The sequence below is a fragment of the Zophobas morio genome, unplaced genomic scaffold, assembly GCF_036711695.1.
Source record: "Zophobas morio isolate AGI-343-1 ecotype UQ-CSIRO unplaced genomic scaffold, CSIRO_AGI_Zmor_V1 ptg000243l, whole genome shotgun sequence".
Lineage (NCBI taxonomy): Eukaryota > Metazoa > Arthropoda > Insecta > Coleoptera > Tenebrionidae > Zophobas > Zophobas morio.
The window spans coordinates 48,500-66,970 of record NW_026972347.1 but is presented as its reverse complement, the minus strand read 5'-3'; the positions used below and the strand labels follow the sequence as shown (position 1 = coordinate 66,970).

The 18,471-nt window shown below is 23.4% G+C and overlaps 2 protein-coding genes and 1 long non-coding RNA gene across 3 annotated transcripts; all 3 read right to left on the bottom strand.

Annotated features, from left to right (window-relative positions):
• Nucleotides 1-693: 693 nt before the first annotated feature.
• LOC135146630 (haloalkane dehalogenase-like) lies at nt 694-5,066 on the bottom strand. Its single transcript, XM_064078764.1, has 8 exons — nt 4,895-5,066; nt 4,630-4,822; nt 4,332-4,576; nt 4,227-4,268; nt 4,010-4,168; nt 3,839-3,950; nt 2,245-2,347; nt 694-868 (listed from the first exon to the last, which is right to left on the bottom strand). Coding segments are annotated over exons 2-8 (819 nt in total). The 5' UTR covers nt 4,632-4,822; nt 4,895-5,066; the 3' UTR covers nt 694-712.
• A 1,190-nt stretch (nt 5,067-6,256) lies between these two features.
• LOC135146574 (uncharacterized) lies at nt 6,257-15,108 on the bottom strand. The gene is made up of 12 exons (XM_064078694.1): nt 15,030-15,108; nt 13,994-14,045; nt 13,126-13,205; nt 10,227-10,264; nt 10,048-10,116; nt 8,969-9,115; nt 8,147-8,233; nt 7,851-7,913; nt 7,710-7,780; nt 6,792-6,887; nt 6,674-6,727; nt 6,257-6,400 (listed from the first exon to the last, which is right to left on the bottom strand). Exons 6-12 carry the CDS (start codon nt 9,021-9,023, stop codon nt 6,257-6,259), a joined length of 570 nt encoding a protein of 189 aa, XP_063934764.1. The 5' UTR covers nt 9,024-9,115; nt 10,048-10,116; nt 10,227-10,264; nt 13,126-13,205; nt 13,994-14,045; nt 15,030-15,108.
• Nucleotides 15,109-15,239: 131 nt separating this feature from the next.
• Nucleotides 15,240-15,685, bottom strand: LOC135146593 (uncharacterized). Its single transcript, XR_010283881.1, has 3 exons — nt 15,470-15,685; nt 15,370-15,408; nt 15,240-15,314 (listed from the first exon to the last, which is right to left on the bottom strand). It is a non-coding gene; the product is annotated as an uncharacterized LOC135146593 (long non-coding RNA).
• Between the last annotated feature and the right edge of the window lie 2,786 nt (nt 15,686-18,471).

Below are 18,471 nucleotides of genomic sequence, written 5' to 3'. Positions count from 1 at the left end.
ATTGTTAATTAATATAAAATGAATATGGGAGATCTACAACTTGTATTTCGCCGTTTAACTTAAAAATGATACAAATTTCATTTTTATAATTTAACAATTTGCCCACAATATTCAGTACAAAAAAGTTTGTTATTGAAAGAAGATAGTTTTCAACCTTGTTTTAATTTGAAAAAACTGCTAATGAATCTTTTTGACGACTTTGAAGAACTTGCACTATTAAAGACAATGCCCAGAGATTGGCACAGACGTTTCAAAAGTGGTGATTTTGGCACGAGTGTTAAAGAAGGTCCAAGTTAGCTACTTTAGGCAATCGAGGATAGAGATCCGTCAAATGCAGGATTGACTTGCCTAAGCGGCCATTTTCAAGGGATTGTGTGCAAGGTGCCCAAGGAAGGAATTCGGGTACAACATGAACTAAAAAACTCGTACTAAAAAGATTTGAGTTCTTGCGAAGGAACGAATTTTAATTTAACTGATAAAGAAGTTTTATTTTTTTTTTTTGATACAGTAAAATTGCTTTAAACATTTAAATTGTTAATAGCGAATTAAAAATTGGTTTTTATCAATATAAACACGTTTTATTGGTCTTGTAAAAAAATAATATAATTCTTTTAGGTAGTTAAAAAGATTAAATTAACAGTAAAAAAAAATTAAAAATTTATCAATCCATAATAAAATCATAAAAAGCGTTAATCCAAAAGTCTGTTTAGTTTTAACTTTTGCTCTCCAGAAAGAGCATAACTTGATTGGCAATTTCGGAGGCGTGATTTTCTTGAATATATTCTTCACTTGTGTTGTACTCCACATTTAGTTGGTGTGCGGCGCCCGGCACGTGCGTCTTAAACCAATTGCCGAACAACGTCCCAACCTTCATTAAACAAAAAGAAATAATATTAAACTTTTTAACAATTAAAAATCGTAATTTATAAAGAAACAAATGCCACAAAAATAATTTCTTTTTTCGAATTTATTATCATAACTGTTATATAAGATAATAAACTGTGAAAACTTTTATAAATGAGGTAAATCAATTGTTTATAATAAAAGTTTCTTATTCATAAGTAAATTTACTTTGTTAATAATATGATAAACTTAAGTAAAATTTAGTTATAATAATTTAAACACAATAGAAAATAAATTTAAGCAAAATTACTTCTATAATAAAAATTGAGTAAAAAAAACATTTTTCTAGATTAATAAAATAATAAAAACTGAAAAATTTCGTTGATTAGCAAGTGAAAATATAACAAAATTAAAATATTTATTAAAGTTTATCAATAAATTTAAAAAGTATAATAATAAAGACTTACAAGAATCTATTTTTTTTAAAGAAATTGCATTATTTAAACTATGTTTTTAGGCGTGAATACGTGATTACTTAAAGTATAATAATAAAAATTAAAAAAAAATAAATTTAAAACACGCTGATCTTAAATAAAAAGGCTTTTTGTTAACACGAAATTCAGCAGAATTTATTTCTTTATACCAAAATATATTTTTTAAAAAGAAATTCGTTGCGCACTACCTAAACGTAAACTTTTTGTTTCACTAACGCTAATGAGTAAAGGAAGTTTTTTTAAGTAATAATAAGAATAATAATTAAATTTAACAAAATATTTTTAATTAGTACATCTGCTAACAAAATTTCTTTAAGTTTAAATAATAAAAAAACAAACTCAAAACAAAATTATGCAAATTATTTAAACAACTTTATAGTTTACTGTCGTCCTTTTTACAAATATATAAAAAAGCACAACAAGAAAACTTTATAATAATAATGACTTGTAAAAAGATAATAATTTATATTACTCATATAAAACAAAAAAAATACAATTCACATAAAATTTTACAATAGTAACTAGTAAAAAGATAAAAACTTGTAAGTGAAAATCATAAACTCCAAATTTTGAAAAATAGAAAATTTATATAAACTAAAGCAGTACATAATTATTACTTGACAAATAAATTTCTCTAATTTAAAAAAAATATTTTTTTGAATATTAATAAAAAACGCTCCGTAGTCACATGGTAAAAGTGTACTTCAGTTAAAAGTAACACAAATAATTTTATAACAAAACTCGTGCAGCAGAAAAGATCTGCTTTGAATTAAAACATTAAAAAAATATTTAATTATAAAATCTAAAAATAAAAATAAAAAGTAATAAACTAAAACTCGAAAGAAAAATAAAGGACAAAATCTTTTTTTTATAAATAATTAAAAATTTCATTAAGATAATTCATCACTTCGTAATCTTTAGAAGTTAAGATAAGCATTGGCTTTGTGAAATTTTCATAAAAATCTGTGAATTCAGAAATTTTTTTTTCGCTGCAAGGCAAAGACCAGTCACTGAAAGGATATGCAAAAGTTAATATTTTAATAGTAAAAATTTATAAAGAAAAGAAAATAAAAGTAAAATATAAAAAATCGAATTAAATTTAATAATTAAATAATAAGCTATAAAAAAATATTTTAATTATACAAAAATAAAAAAAAATCTTCTGCTATAAACAAAGAAATTTACACGCAGAAGACAAAGAAATTAAAAAAACCTTAAAAAGAATTATATTACAAATTTATAAAATTTAATTTATAAAAAAATTAATGTCAATTACAATTTAAAACATTTAATAGAAATTATAAAATACATTTAAAGTAAAAAATAATTTATAAAACTAGAAACTCGTTAAAGAAAATTAAATTTATAGATGGAAAAATTTAAAATGTATACTTATTGCTTAATAGTAACTTATTTTAATTATTTTTTTCAACCTTTATTATATATTTTTTTCTTTTATATAAAAATTTATTTATTAAAATAATTGCAAAAAGCAATACTATAAAATATTTTTATAAAAGCAATTTTATAATAATTAAACAAGTTTATAGGGGATTAATAATATACAAAAACATAAAACTAATATATAATTATTTAAATTTAATAAAATGTTAAAACTATGAAACGTTTAATTTAAATATAATTAAATATAAAAGATAATTTAAAAAATGTAAATGCCGATCTAAAAATGATCAAAATAAATTAAAATAAAATAAACTAATAAATCAATAATTTATTACAAATATTCGAATTTTAAAGCAAAAATAGAAAAAAATAAAATAGTAAAGAATAGTAATCAAATTAAGATTTAACAAAACAAAAGAAATTTAGAGATTTTCATATATAAAAAGTATTTTTTATAAAATTATTGTAAATTATAAAAATAATTATATCAATTATAATATATTTATAGTAAAAAATAGATTTTTCACAAAATAATAGATAAAGATTGGTTTTTTATAGAAAATTAAATTTTATTAGCATACAAGCCAATTAAAACTAATTTTAATCTTTCTAAAAAAACACTCATAAAGTAGCACAAACGATTTGAGAGAGATGTTTTAACAAAAAAGTTAAAAAAAATAAATTTCAACTTAAGAAAAAATAAAAATATTAAAAACTAAATTTAATACCATCATGCTAATTTTAAGATAATAGATGTTAAAATGAACTCTATTTAATAAAAAATCTTAAAATAGTAATTTTATTATAAATAAAGTAACAAATAAATATTTTTTGTCCAGTATATTTTATAATTGAAAAAGAAAATATCACATATTCTGTTTTCAGATGTAAAAACAAAATTTATAGCAAAATTAAAATTAAAAAATACTAATATAAAATAAAACATTTTGTGTTTAAAAAAAAATCAATACAGCTAGTAATTTATAAAATCTTGAAACATAAATTAACATTTAAGAAATTAATCTTCTAAAGAAATTAATCTTCTAAAGTTTAAATGAAAAGTCATAATAGAAATTTTATTAAAAATATATATATACGTAATGGCGCTCCAAGCAACGGTATGTGCGTGGTGCGGCATAGCAGTCTCGAACTCAGTAATTTCCGAAAGTGAATAATAATGCTGTGAGAGCGTATTTCTTTTAAGTGTTTCTTAAAAGAAAAAAATCAAAAAAAAATCAAAAAAATTAACTTAATTGTAAATTAAAAACCAGTAGGCGAAAGATAAGGGGAAAAGCGAGTGATATAGCGCTCAAGTTTATGCGAAAAAGGAAGATTGCTGAGTTCACGGGAATAAAATAAAGAATTTCCGAGAACAATCCGAGAGTAGCGGTTTGGATCACTTTTCATCAAAGAAAGAGCTAATAGTCCTTATAAATAAATAATTTTTAAATAATCAAATATGAGGAAACGCAATAATAAAATTACCGGCGCGGCCCATAGCAAACAAGGTAATGCCTTCATTAATGGCTAAATTTAAAAAATATAAAACATTTACACTAAAAAAGGTTAACTACAATATTTAAACAATACCAATCTGGTCCAGCAAAGAAGTAATCCACCGCATATGATTTTCAATGGTGTGAATTTTTCGTACGGAAGGCTTATCAGAACGACCAAAACCAATTAAATCAACGGCAATAACTCGGAGTTTTGCCATTGAAAAAATAGAGATGAGTTTTCCGATACGTAAAGGACCAAAGAGGTGCATCGTGGAGTAAAAGTAGTATATGCGTGTTGAGCCCCCCTTCATCGACGTAGTGCAAGGTAAGATTATCCTTAAAAAGTTAAATAATAATCATAAGTATTAAAACTTTTTAAAAAAGTTTACATCGGAATCAACAATTTTAAAACGGGATTCAAAAGGGAAATTTTCTAACTTCAAGTTAACTTCACGAGAGGAAAGTTGATAGACACAAAAACCAGACGAGGAATAAAACGCGCAAGAAGGCCAGGTTATGAAGTTATATAAATAAGCGCATGCAGGAAATAATGATAACAAGATGAAAACAGTCTGGAAAATACTAGAAAAATAAAAATATAACATTAGCAATGAGAGCAAGTACATTAATGGTTTGACTGTAATAAAGTTCAACCTAAAATAAGTGGGGCTGTTATCTTTAACCTTCCTTACTTTCTTAACTTTTTTGTGCCGTGAATCCTTTTCCTTGTCTTCCTTTAAAACACTTACTATGTGTTGCCTTGGAGATTTAGTGGTGCTGGATTTTTTCATAACTGAAAGCTGAAGCTAAACTAATTTTACGATGAAAGAGAGGAGTTATGGAGCGATTTTTAAAGGAAGATAAACGCTTTTTAAAAAAGGATATAACAAAAAAAAATTAAAGGTTTTTGCTTATAATATATTATGAAGATATAAATAAAAAATTAAAGTTAAGAAATTCGCCTCGGCAAGTTACAACCACCACAAAAAATTTCTTTGCCCTTCGCATTTGTACTACAAAACTACACCAAAACTTTTTTTGCTTATCGTTTTACTCTTGTTCCTTACGTGCTCCCGTTGATAAGTTTAGCCTATTACTTTATTATATACTATTTTTAAAAAAATTGTTGTCCATCAGAGTTCAGAACTTTGCAAATATATAATTTTTCTATATTTTAAACTTGTTTACTAACTAAAACTTATACAAGGGAGGTAAAGAGTAACAGTTTGCTACGAGAGAGTGGAGTTATGTTTGAGAAATTTTTAGTTATAATTTTCGATTACATATAAACTTATTATATCATCGTGACTTTGCTCCTCATTATTTATGGCCTCTATAGAAAATAAGATTAAGATTAAAATCTTTATCTGTTTCTGTATAACAAAGGATGTTATTAAAGTTTATTTTGTGCAATTTTTAAAAATATTTACGGCAAGCCGGCTCTCTATTTTTCGTTTAAAATGTATAACAACCTTTAAGCGCTCGCCTTTTAAAGCTCATATTTATAACACCACTTTCCCCCCTGATATTTCAAATTTTAAATCAAACTCTTTGTTTATTGATTTAAAACTTTTTTAATAGAATATTGGTTTTTCTGTAAGGTTTAAATATTATATTATATTATTTATTTAATAACTTTAGAGTAGATCATTTCTAAACTTGTGAATACTCAGCAAAACATTATAACGTTGTTTCACTGTTCATATATTATTTAAACAATACTGTGCAACATTTGTTATATTTAATCCAAAGTTAAATGCATCTCATTTAATAAGGTTTAAAATTTGTTAATTTTTCTTTAATTTATCCAAAGGAAAGAGTATAAAAAAATAAAGTTTAGGATTTATTGTAAGTATAAATAAATCTAAACGAAAATTTGAAAAAGAGATGAAAAGGAATATATAATTTAATAAAAGAAGAGTAATTTATTAAAAAAAATTGTATATATTATTTAAATTTACAAAAAAAACTATAAAACAAATAATAGTTTGTTAGATTTCTATAATTTTATATAAATTAATTTTTAAATTCTAAATTGTTTTCAACATTTTCGCCTTTGCTTTTCGTTATTTCTGCTTCCGTTAATTTTTTTGATAATGCCAAACACTTAATCTTGAGCAAAGCTATCATCTTCATTACTTTTCTGCGTTCTAAGTTGGTCTATTATTTTTAAATGTGTATAATAAAATTTAATACTAAAAAATAAATTAAGTTAAGTAGTTTTAATAATTTCTACATAGTAAAGAGTAAATTTTATAGTAACTCTTAATATAACAAAAAATCTTGTAAAAAATTTTTAAGTACTCTAAACTATCATCTTTGTAATTCTCAATAATTTAAGATCTAATAAGATTCAATATTCAGAAAAAGGCGCCCACTTTTTTTAATAAAGAAATAAAAATATTTTTAATTTTAAATTCAGTTGTATAGTACTTCTTCCAAAGATTGGGAGATACTGGCCACAAGGCATTTTGTTGCAATCAATTTCTTATAGTAAAGCAAAAAAAATTCAAAAAATTTTGATTTGATAATTATACAAAATTAAATTTACTTCTAGATTTAGAGGCTCTTGTTTTCCCGCGCTTGGAACTTTTTGAATTAAACTAAACGTGAGAGATGAAGTTTCCTTATTATTGAGTCCTTTTCTCTTTGTAAAATATTAATTATCAAATTAATATAAACTAATATAAAGAAAACATTGACATAAAAGAAAATTTAATTTGGAATGTCGCTAAAAAATGATTGATTTAAAAGTGGCATGTAAAATAATTTCAGAGAAATTGCTTGCTGGTTTACTTTTATAATAGAAATTAAAGATTAAACTTTTAAATAAACTTGTAACAATAAAATTATAATTTTAAAATTTTAAATTTAAGAGTAAAATTTTTAGTATACTTATAATAGAAATAATAATAATATAATAACTCTACAGTAAAACTTTTTGGAACTTATAACAATCATATCAAAAGTTCTTAATAAAATAAACTTCATAAACGTCTTTTAAAGAATTTTATGTAAATAATATATGAAAGCTTCAATTAAAATACTACGATATTGTGTTTAAGAGTTTTCAGTATAAGTAAAATAAATTACACTATAAGCAAATTTTATAAAACAAACCAGAAGTTTAATAAATGTTTTGTGTGAAGCATTTAATAAAATAAAAAATTGCAGCATTTATGTAATTAAATAAATTTAAATTTAATTAAAATTCAAACTTTGTATAAATTTTCAAGTCAAAATTTTAGTATTATTACTTAAAGAAAAAACGAATAAACGAGATAAATAAATGAAAAACTGAAAACGTAATTTATAAAGTCAAAAAACAACGTGAGTTCACAATTTGAATTAATTTTAGGATTTTAAAAAAATCAGTGAATAAAAAATTTAATTAAAAAAATATACATACTTTTATGTATTCATAAAAATTTTTTTAAAAAAGTTCGATTAATGCAAATGGAAAGGTTACCTCGTGAGCAGGTTTTGATTTATTTTTCGAAGATTTTAACTGCTCAAGTTTTTTTTTGTACTCTTCATTTTCTTGCAAGTGTTAGTAAAAATAAATATATTTTACTTTTCTCAACTTTTTTAAACAAAAAAAAATAAAAACTCTTTGTTTCCAGTGAAAGTTCCTTTTTTAAATCCAAAGAAAGCTCCTCAATGCCAAAAGAATCTATAAATTTGTAGCAAAAAAAACAAGTAAAAACTTGGTTCTTACTAACATACTTATTCGATACAATAAACTCTTTTGGGTGCATTATAAAACTACTTTGGGCAAATTTAATACTATCTAAACGGGTTTCTTGTTAAATGCCCAATGAAATTTTAAAGGGAAGCAGTATAATATAATAGACCAAATAAGGTCACAGTCAAGTGGATAATATAAACCATATACAAAATATATACTTTTTAAGGTATTGTACTCTTTTTGCATAAATTCGTACTCTTCGCGGTACTTTTCAAGCTCTTGAGAGCATTTAACAAGTTGTGCAGCTGTTGAATAATAAATATATAAAGAAACTTACGTTTTTTTTAAAAAAAAGGCTGAACTATTATTGTTTAAAAAAATAAAAAACATCACAAAAATTTCACAAGAGTTTCCAAATCATATGAATTTTATCAGATAAGCTAAAGAGTGAATTTAATATTAAAGTGAGGCAGATAATTATCAAAATGTGTTAAAAAATAACACAGAATATAATTGGAGACCATATGGGCACTAATAATTAACTTAATTATGAAAAAAATGTTTAGCTTAAAACTTTATAGATAATATTGTTTTTATAAGCTGATATTTTTAATTGGAAGCGAAATATTATAAATTAATAAAAATTATTAAAAAATAAAATGGCTGATTTTATAATGATATAAATATTAGAAAAACGAAAAAATAAACCAGAAATTACATACAAGATAACGTAAAGTAAAAAATAATTTAACTCTAGTTTTTATATTAAAAAGATCATCAAAGTTTGTATCAATATTAGTTCCAGCTGTAAATAAGAAGTTAGAACAAAAAAGCAAAAGAGGAATGTTATTATATATATAAATATGACGTGGTGCCATGTTTTTATTTTGCTGGAATACAATAACGGGACAATATAAAAAAAAACTTTTACTGGAATAAAAAGTAAAACATTTTGCTATTGCTATTTTATACTAATTTTTTTTAGGGTGGACACAGAAAATATTGAAAAAAAGTTTTTAATTATGAAAGTAAAATAAAACATTTTGCTTTTTGAACGTTCAGTTTTTCTTGTAATTTCTTATTTTTTATGCGCATAGTCTCGATAGTATCGTGCTCAGTAGCCTTTTCGTCAGAAATATCCGGGGATTCGCTTCGATTGTCTCCCGATGACCCATCCACACTATTGGCTGGTTTATAATATTTATTTTTTTTATTTATCAAAATTAACTTTAATGAAAGTTAAAAAGATTTGTATTTACTCGGAATATAATAAACTTTTGACGTGGGATACATAATATGAATTAATACGTAATTTTAAAACTTTTCAACGCAGATCATTGGAAAATTCCATACTTTTATAAGATAGTTTATTTGCTTCGAAGCTATAATTGCTTCTTATAAAACCTTCTATTATGACCGATAACTGGCTAAGGAAAACATACTAACACGACGATTGGTTAAAAAATAATCATATCTGTTTACTGGTTATTTTTTTATAAGGTAAAAGCATTGGCTTTATAATAATTTTTATTGGTTATTAAAAAACGCAACAAAATTTCACTGTTTTGCTAGAAAAATTGATTACTAAGTCAATTATTACCAAAAATTACGTTCTACAAGTAAAAATATTATTAGTTATATTAAACTTTTATTGATTATTTAAAGAAATTACTCTTAACAATTCGATTATTATTAAATAGCATTTATTAACCCCCAGTTGGCTGGTTGAGAAAATATCAAACTTGTTTACTGGTTATTTTTATACTAAAAAAAAACATTCATTTTATAAAATTTCATTGGTTAGCTAAAAACGCCATAATAAAATTTATTAAAGTTATAAAAGTATTGTTTACAAGTTGACGGTTATAATAATTTCTACGTTTTTTTTATAGGACTATATTTATCATTGGCTTTATAATAATTTCCATTGGTTACTAAAGCGCTCTTCTATTGGTCAAAATAATAATGTTTACAAGTAGATTAGTATGAATAAAGTCAGCAATTTTTATTACTGTCTCTATGGATATGATCTTTTTATAATTCTTATCAAGCTATGCTCAACTTTTAGTAACAATAATAATAATAAATATTTATATATAAAGCGCTACAGTTTCTTTACCTTTTTTTCTGAGAGACAAATGCCTGATGCCAGCCTTCAAATTTTGAAGAACTTTAATACTTTTGGAGTCTGAAAGTTTAATTATAGAAAAGATATTGTATTTAAATTGTTGAAAATAATTATTTTTTATAAAAAAAAATTATTAGTATTATTAAGTATATAATTGATAAAGGTTGAACCTTCAAATTCAAAAAGTGACGCGTTATTTTTGGTCGTTCTAAATAAATAATTATTATTGTAGTTGCAACAGTTTAGTATGAACAAAAACATAAAGAAAGTTTATTATATTAATATAATACTATTAATGTAGTACTCATTATATGTTAATGTTATATATAGAAAAGTTGTGTGATAAAAGTTAGTAAAAAATAGTTTTCTAATAAAATAGATATTTTTTTACATAAACTAAATTGGTATTAAAAAAGAGTACAAATTATTATTATATTTATTTATTATAAATTTTTAATAAGAAAAAAATTAAAAAAGTTTAATTATTTTTAGGTATTATAAAGTTCATTAATAAATATATTAAAAATATTGTGAATTTCCAGTTGGTGACAAAATATATTATAATAGTTCACTGAAAATATTTATTATAAAATATTTCTAGTTTTAATAAAATTTATAAATTTGTACTAAAAATATTCGAAAAGTTAATTCTGAAAAAAAAAAGTAAAAGTTTCATGTAATACATATTTAAAAGCCTCAAAAGTAATAAAAGTTAAAAAAATCGTAATTGCGATTATAAATTAACAAAAATTTACTAAAGTTTAACATAATTTTTGCTCATAAATATTAAATAAGTAAACATTCATTATTAATATGTTGTGTATATTAACTTTTTTTAAAAAATTGAACTTTTCATTATGAATTTATATATAATGATAGTGAATAGCATAACTTTTACGACCATAGCTAAACTTTGTCTACAATTTCCATATGTAAGAAAACTTCGCGATAAATGCAATGAATCGTAAAACTTTTACATCAAAAAAATAGAAGCGAGAAATGTGTAGTGCTTACTACAATACAACCAAAAAAATAATTTATTAAAAAAGCTGCACATAAATCGATTCATAAAGCGCGCACTTTTTAAAAATTACTGAAAGCAAGATTAACATCCAAATAAACATCTCGGTAGCTTATAGGAACGAAATTTTACTATAAAAATAAGGAATCTTCGCTAAAAAAATTCATTAAAAAACATGTATTTTCCTATAATTGGTTAATTATTGATACACTTTTTAACGATAACTTTTATAATAGAAACTATTATTAAAAAACACAAAAGTACTTTAAAGTTTATAAAGTATATTAAAAGTTATTCTCTTTTAAGATAAAAAAAGTTTAGATATAAAATATTAATACGAGTTTTTAAAAAAGCTTGTAAGTATATTTTAGTTTTTATCATAATAATTTTTTTGAAAGTTTATAATGACTCATTTTAAAACTCACATTATTTTATAGAGTTTATAAGGTATATTAAAAAAAAGTTGTATTACATTTTTTCTCTTTACATATAAAAAAAGTTTATATATAAAATATTGATGTAAATTTTTAAGAAAAATTGTTAAGTATATTTTAGTTTTATTATAAAAAAATTTATTAAGTTAATTATTATTAATATTAAAAAAAACTTATAATCATATTCTATTAAAAAAATAACTTTTTATATAATTTTTTAAATAAACTTTAAAATGTTTAAATAAATAAAATTCTTATATATATTTTACTTTACATAAACTAAAGAAGTAGAAGTTTAAAGAATAAAAGTCTTTAAAAAGTTTTAAAGAAACCCAAAAATAGTTGTCATATTTTCTGAAGATGTTTACAAGTATAATAAAAAGAATAAAACTGTTATAGTTTTTTATAGAACATAAAAGTTGAATACATCTCTTTCTATTCAACTTTATAGAAAAATATTATTGTTTATTATAAACTTTAATATAAAAAAAGTTGTAGTTAAATTAAAAAAAAGATTTTCTTAACTTGTAAATTTTATAAAAATTTTATAAAATTATATTCACAATTCTATTTTTACTTTTTAATATTACTTTACTTTATAACAACTCTATAATAACTTTTATAATTGAGTAACTTTGCATATACTGAACGTAAAAAAATAAAAGTAAATTAAATTTTAAAGCAAATTAAAATTAATATAAATATTTATTTGTTATAATTCGTGTCACCAAAATTAAAAAAGTTATAACTTTCATTAAAATCTTAAATATGTTTGTTTTTATACTTAAATAAATTTGTAAACTGCAAACTTTTTTACAAGAGTTTTATATAGAATATATAAATTACTAGAACTAAAAAAAAATTATTAGATAATAACTATTAAGATAATAATAAGGCAAAAAACCTTTTTATAAAGAAATCTGTACAATAAAAATAAAATTATAAACTTTGCTTTTTGTATTTTTTATAAAGCTGGATCCTTATTTTTAGATTTTTAAGTAGAATAAGTGACTTTTATATTACTGTATAATAAAAAAAAGTTTATAGCTTACAAGTTATATAATTGTTTAATAAAATAAGAACTTAAATTTAAATTTGTGGCCAAGTTCGAGATTATAAAAATTAAAAATTAAAAATTAAATTTTTCATGACTGACCAATTGTTAACTGTAAGATTTAAGTATGCTTATAATACGAAATTTCCAACAAACTTTAAATATAAAAGTAAAGTCGACTGTAAAATTTTTATAATTCTATCAAAATTAAATTTAAAATTTTATTTTTAAAATATACAATTTATTTGTTTTTTGTAGTAGTGTTATTAGTTAGTTATACATTTCGTAAACTTTCTACTATAAAAAAGCTAATATAATATATAAAAAATAAAAAATTTAAAAAATATACGGAAAATAAAAATCTACAAAATAAATTTGAATTTATTTTTTCTTTTTTTCTATAAAATATAACAAATTGCAATAAAAATTACTACTAAATTATTTGGAATTTCAAAAATAAAATTATTTTGATATTTAAAAAAAGAAAAATTATAAAATTTTAATTTTTTTTAGTACACAAAACAAAATTCTGATTTTCTTATGAAAACTATAAATCATACAAATTCCCGTCATCCTCTAAAGCTTTTGCGTCTTCTGAATAAAAACTCGTTCCGCTAAGGCAGCTCAGCGTATCGTCCTCCTTTAAAAAATAATATTTAGAAGTAAGTACAATTAATTAGTAAAACTAATTTTAATTTATTTAAAAGAAGTCTAAAAAATGAAATTTATAAAAAAATCATAGAGAAACTTTTTTTTTCTAATTAATAACAAATTTAAAGGAGATAATCAAAATCAATATATAAAAGTACTGTACTATAATACGGTATTATATAAAAAATTAGAAATTTAATTTTTAAAATTAGAAATTTATAATTTTATTAATAAAAGTAAAAAAAATTAAAATTACTTGAATTAAAAAGTTTAGATCAAAATAAAAAATAAAAATAATTTAGTTTAGAATTGAGTTTTAAATTTTGCATCACTCAGGAAAAAATATTATACCAATATTCAGAAAATCTTATAGAAATTACTAATAATTCATAAATTAAAAAAAAATAAGAAAATAAAAAAAAATAATTAAGGTAATAAAAATAACTTAATGTAACGAATTAATTCATAAAGTTAAGAAAACTATAAACTAAGTTTAAAATTTTTTAAATTTTTGTTTGAAATTTACTTAAACTTATAGTAATTATGAAAAGATTAGAATAATTTATTATAAAATCCAATAATAAAATAGAAGTAACTTTAATAATAAACTGTGAAAAGTTAAGAGAAAATCTGAGTATAAGTTTTGTTAATTAAAAAATTACATTTAAATAATTATTATTAAAATTTAATAGGTTATATAATAAATTAAAAATAACTTTTACTTTAAATTAAATATGAAAGTTAGAAAGAAATAATAAATTAAATTTAATTAGATACCTTGCAGCTTTCTCTAACGAAGTTTGAACTTAGTGTGAAAAAAACTGTACAGCTAGAAAAGTTTATTTAAAAAAATTGAATTTCAGGTCAAAGAATTTTACAAAATTTTTAAAAATGCAAAGTTATCGAAAATAAAAATTTTTTTAGATAGCAACTTTGTGATAAGTTAGTTTAAATTTCCTTATAAAATTCATAAACAAATAAATTTATATATATATATAAACATTTTAAATTTTAAACTACTAATTGCAAGAATCTGTAATGCTAAAGGTCTAGAATTAAAATTCAATAACTTTACATTACGATAACTAAACTGACAGCAAAAATTAATATAAATCTATTTTATTTATAATATTTGTAGAGCAGAAGACGCATGTAAATTAAGATAAAAACTACAAAAGAAAAACAGAAAGTGAAGCAAAATGTTTAAGAATAACATTATAATAATAATTCAGTTCACAAAATTTAATTTACGAATATATAATATAATTCAAAAAGAGCTTAAAAATAAAAACAAAAAGTATAATATGAAATAAATTAAACATCACCTATGAAGGCTCGCTGTCTATTTATTAACAATATCTTATTTGTATCATATATCATTTTGAATTTACGTATGTAACCGTGTTTATGATAAAGCTTATTTTATTAAATTATAATTTAAGACAAAAGGAGAACTTTATAAGTTCTTACCGTTATTATCTAAATCTATTAGAAATATTATGTTATAGTTTTTGAAAAAATTTATTGGTTCTAAAGTTTATATCACTTTATTTATGTATATTTATGAACTTGTAATTATTAAAGAAATAATAATAACCGTTAATTTTTTACTTAATCAATTTTAAAACTTAAATAATTACTTTAAGGTAGTTAATAATTCTAAAAAGAAGTTTCCCATAATTTTATTGTAAAAATTGAGTGCAAGCTTTAAAAAAGATATAAAATTTAACCATATTTTTCAACTTTAAAATTATAAAGAGCTTCTCACAAAATTTGTATAATTTATTCTATTTAAGCTATAAGCAATCAGTACGAGTTTATTATATCTAAAAGAGGTTTCAACTCCAAGTTGAGATTTACATCTGAGCGTAAAGTTTCAGCGTAAACACTCAAGTCAATATACTCAGAACAGTAAACTTTTCCTCCTTTTATAGGCAATACCTAAAAAATTTAAATTTTCAAGGTAAAAATTAGGTTAAAAAATTATGAAGGCAACTATGTCTTACTAATATAACTTTACCTCCTCCAAAATTATTTTGTACTCCTTTTTTTCAAATTTATCTTTTTCCTTAAACAAAGTGGAAAGTAAGGTCAAATTCTTTTGAATCAACAAATAAATTTTGTTTGACTGAAGGTTATACACTAATAATTACCTGATTAAAATTTATTTCTGCGCCACTACCACCGGGTAGCTATAATAAAAATTAAAAACAATATTTTCATATGTCAAGTAAATAAAAACGAGATGAAGACCAGGGTTAAGGTTTGTTTATTAGTATAAAGAAGTTTAGCTCTCCGCTTCAATCCTAAGATGAACGTCCTTGTTTGAGAGGAGGGATCCTCGTTAAAATTGATCAGCACTTTGTTTATGTGCAACTCAAACCGAAACAAAAGACTAGGCTGCGATGCTACAGCATGCTTTAATCTCGAAGTAACTCTCTTCATATTATTTTTATAGCTCGCAAGTTTTTATAATCATGATAATCTAATGTTCAAGCCTTGACTACTTTATGAACAAGATTAATTAAGTGGGTTCTAAAAATGTTTTAGAGCTAAGTTAACAAAGTAAATATATAAACAATAACTGAATTCTTTCTAATCAATAGCAATGGTGTTGCCGTAAGAACGCAAGCTAGAAGAGGCTATTAATAATTAACTAAATGACCCCTTTCTAATCGACAATAATAGTATTTGGTATAAACCTCCAACTGGCTGTAAATGCTATTAAAGCAGCCAATAAAAGACCATTCTTAAGGCGACACGTTAAGCAGCTGCCTTTAGCTAACTTAGCAAAACTAAGTTGTGCATTTTGTACAGTTTAATAGAAGAATATGTGACCAGCTATAATAGATTTTAATTTTTGAAAGTTTACATCACAATTTTGTACGTGCACTCGACTAGCTCAAATTTATGGTACATTTAAAATGTTTAAAGTTTATTACCATTTTACCAATTAAATAATATATCATCGTTTATGAAATAAAACATCGTAGTATAATCTAGAATCTGGAGAAATTTTTAAATGACATATTTTTAACGACAGCATTTCAAAATTTAATTTATATTAAAAAAACGTAGTTGGCTACAAAGTCCATAAGATATCCTTGCAGGTTATTAGAGCTTTACACGATTCCACCCTGGTTGTGTCCGCCATTAGAAGTTTTGATTGCAATACCCACTAGGGCAAGAGTTGCCATATAAAACAAATATAGGGAGAAATTTGTCTTAAGCGTGAATGAGCATTTGTAATTATTTACCAAACATTTTCGTCCTGATTATGGTACCTTAGCGAAACATCTGTGTCATCAGGTTGGCTTTGTACTTGGGAGAGTCGCAAATTACTTGACGCTTCGTATCGAAAGATACACTCTTAAAACTGGCAAAACCACAAGGTTGGATGCATGTACAGAGCTTCGCTCTAGCTTTGCCCCGTTTGACTCCTAATTAGAAGTTACAACAAATTAATTTAACCCAAAACCAATAAAATAAACATAAACAACATACATTAGTATTTAAATTTTTTTTGATGTACAAGCGTAAACTCGATAGCTGTTAAGGAGCTCAGGGATACTGGGGGTTCAAGACGATACCCGCACCAATTTTTAGTCTTTGGGCTCTACTTACACGGAAAGTGCATCAATAGGCACCGCGCTCAAACTTCTCTCTAGGAAGGGTTACAGATTAAGTGGTATAAGGTCAATTTAAGACTGGCCGTAGTAGGTAAATGCTAAAAAAAATAGAGGTTTGGGCCGGAGACCAGGCCTTGCGGTAAAAAAGTAATAAGAATTAGAGCTAAGCCCAAAGCTCCTTAATGATGATGAAGATTTAAGTCATTAAGTAGTAGGTAAAGCTGCCTATTAGAACACCGATACTCTGGAACCTACTGTAGCATCTTAGTGGTTCAAATAAATAGATATATAAAAAAAGAAGCTTCAATTTTTACCTCACGTTTTAAGCAGAAAGTTTCTTTACCAAAGACTTAAGAAAGAGGGGGAGGGAAAGCAAGTTATTAATGGGTTACTCGCTTTAAACCAAGAGGGCTAAAAACTTTAGCCTCTTTATTTCGACTCATTTTTTAATACTATAAAGAGCATATGAAATAATAATGAATAAATCTAAATTATAACTAATTATTCGAGTTATCCTTATGTTTTTTTTAAAAAAATATAAACATGATAAAACTTCTAGTTTAAATTAATTTTTAAATTTAACTATTTGGGTCTGCCCAATAAAAGCTCATTCTATACTTTAAAAGCTATCAATAGTTAACTGTTATTAAATGACTATGCCGAGCGCATCGGAGGTGGCCGTCTTCATAAACCTTTAGCGTTGCAGTGATGGTACACTTAGGTTATCGCCCTTATTGAGGGAGAGACTGCACTTCAGCAGCACATCAAATATAAGTGGTGAGCCAGGAATTTATCGTAAAGCCAGTAGAACGGAAATCCCAAAAAATATTTCTAAACTCCTAGTCCTTTCTAACCTAAAAGAGAGAATGTATATTAAAAATATATATTTCCGTTTTTAACACTTTACTAGCCTTTGTTAATTTGAGACTTATATTCGGTTAGCTGGATGTTTACTATTTCTAACAACTAGCTTTCCCATGCAAAGAATGCTGCATAATAAGCCAATTTCTATTAAGTCTACCGATGGATTGCAACAAACCTTTTTATAAGATTGGATATTTACTGTACTAGAAGAAGGGCCGTGTTATTTGCATATACAGGGTGCAATAAAAAAGGAGTGGCATGATAACAATACAAAAGTTTTATAGAGAACTGATCGTAAACAGAACTTCTTAAACTTAACCAATTAAAGTATTATTGCACCTACAAATGTAACTTTACTTCAGGCTGTTTTAATTAGGGAAACACCACCATCCATGAAGTTAGGTTATTAGTTCATAAAATATTATTTCTGTTGAAAACTTTAACTATTATCATTATAAGAGTTTTCTAAATTTTATTTATCGGGGTCAAAAGCGATCGTTACTGTTATCAAGCAAGGCTGGAATATAGTTCAGAAGGTCACTTAAAGCTTCTATAAGCTTGCCTCTGCCTATTAAATTTAATTGTTTTTAGCATTTTTTCAAGATTATAAGTAACTTTCAAGCACTTTGCAAAAACGTTTCACAGAAATAACGACTGAGTTTTTAACCTTTTCCACTTAGTTATATCAAACATTAATTAAGGACGGCCTTAAAGATTAGTTGTCACAATTTAATAATTTGTTATTAAATAGATAAAATGATA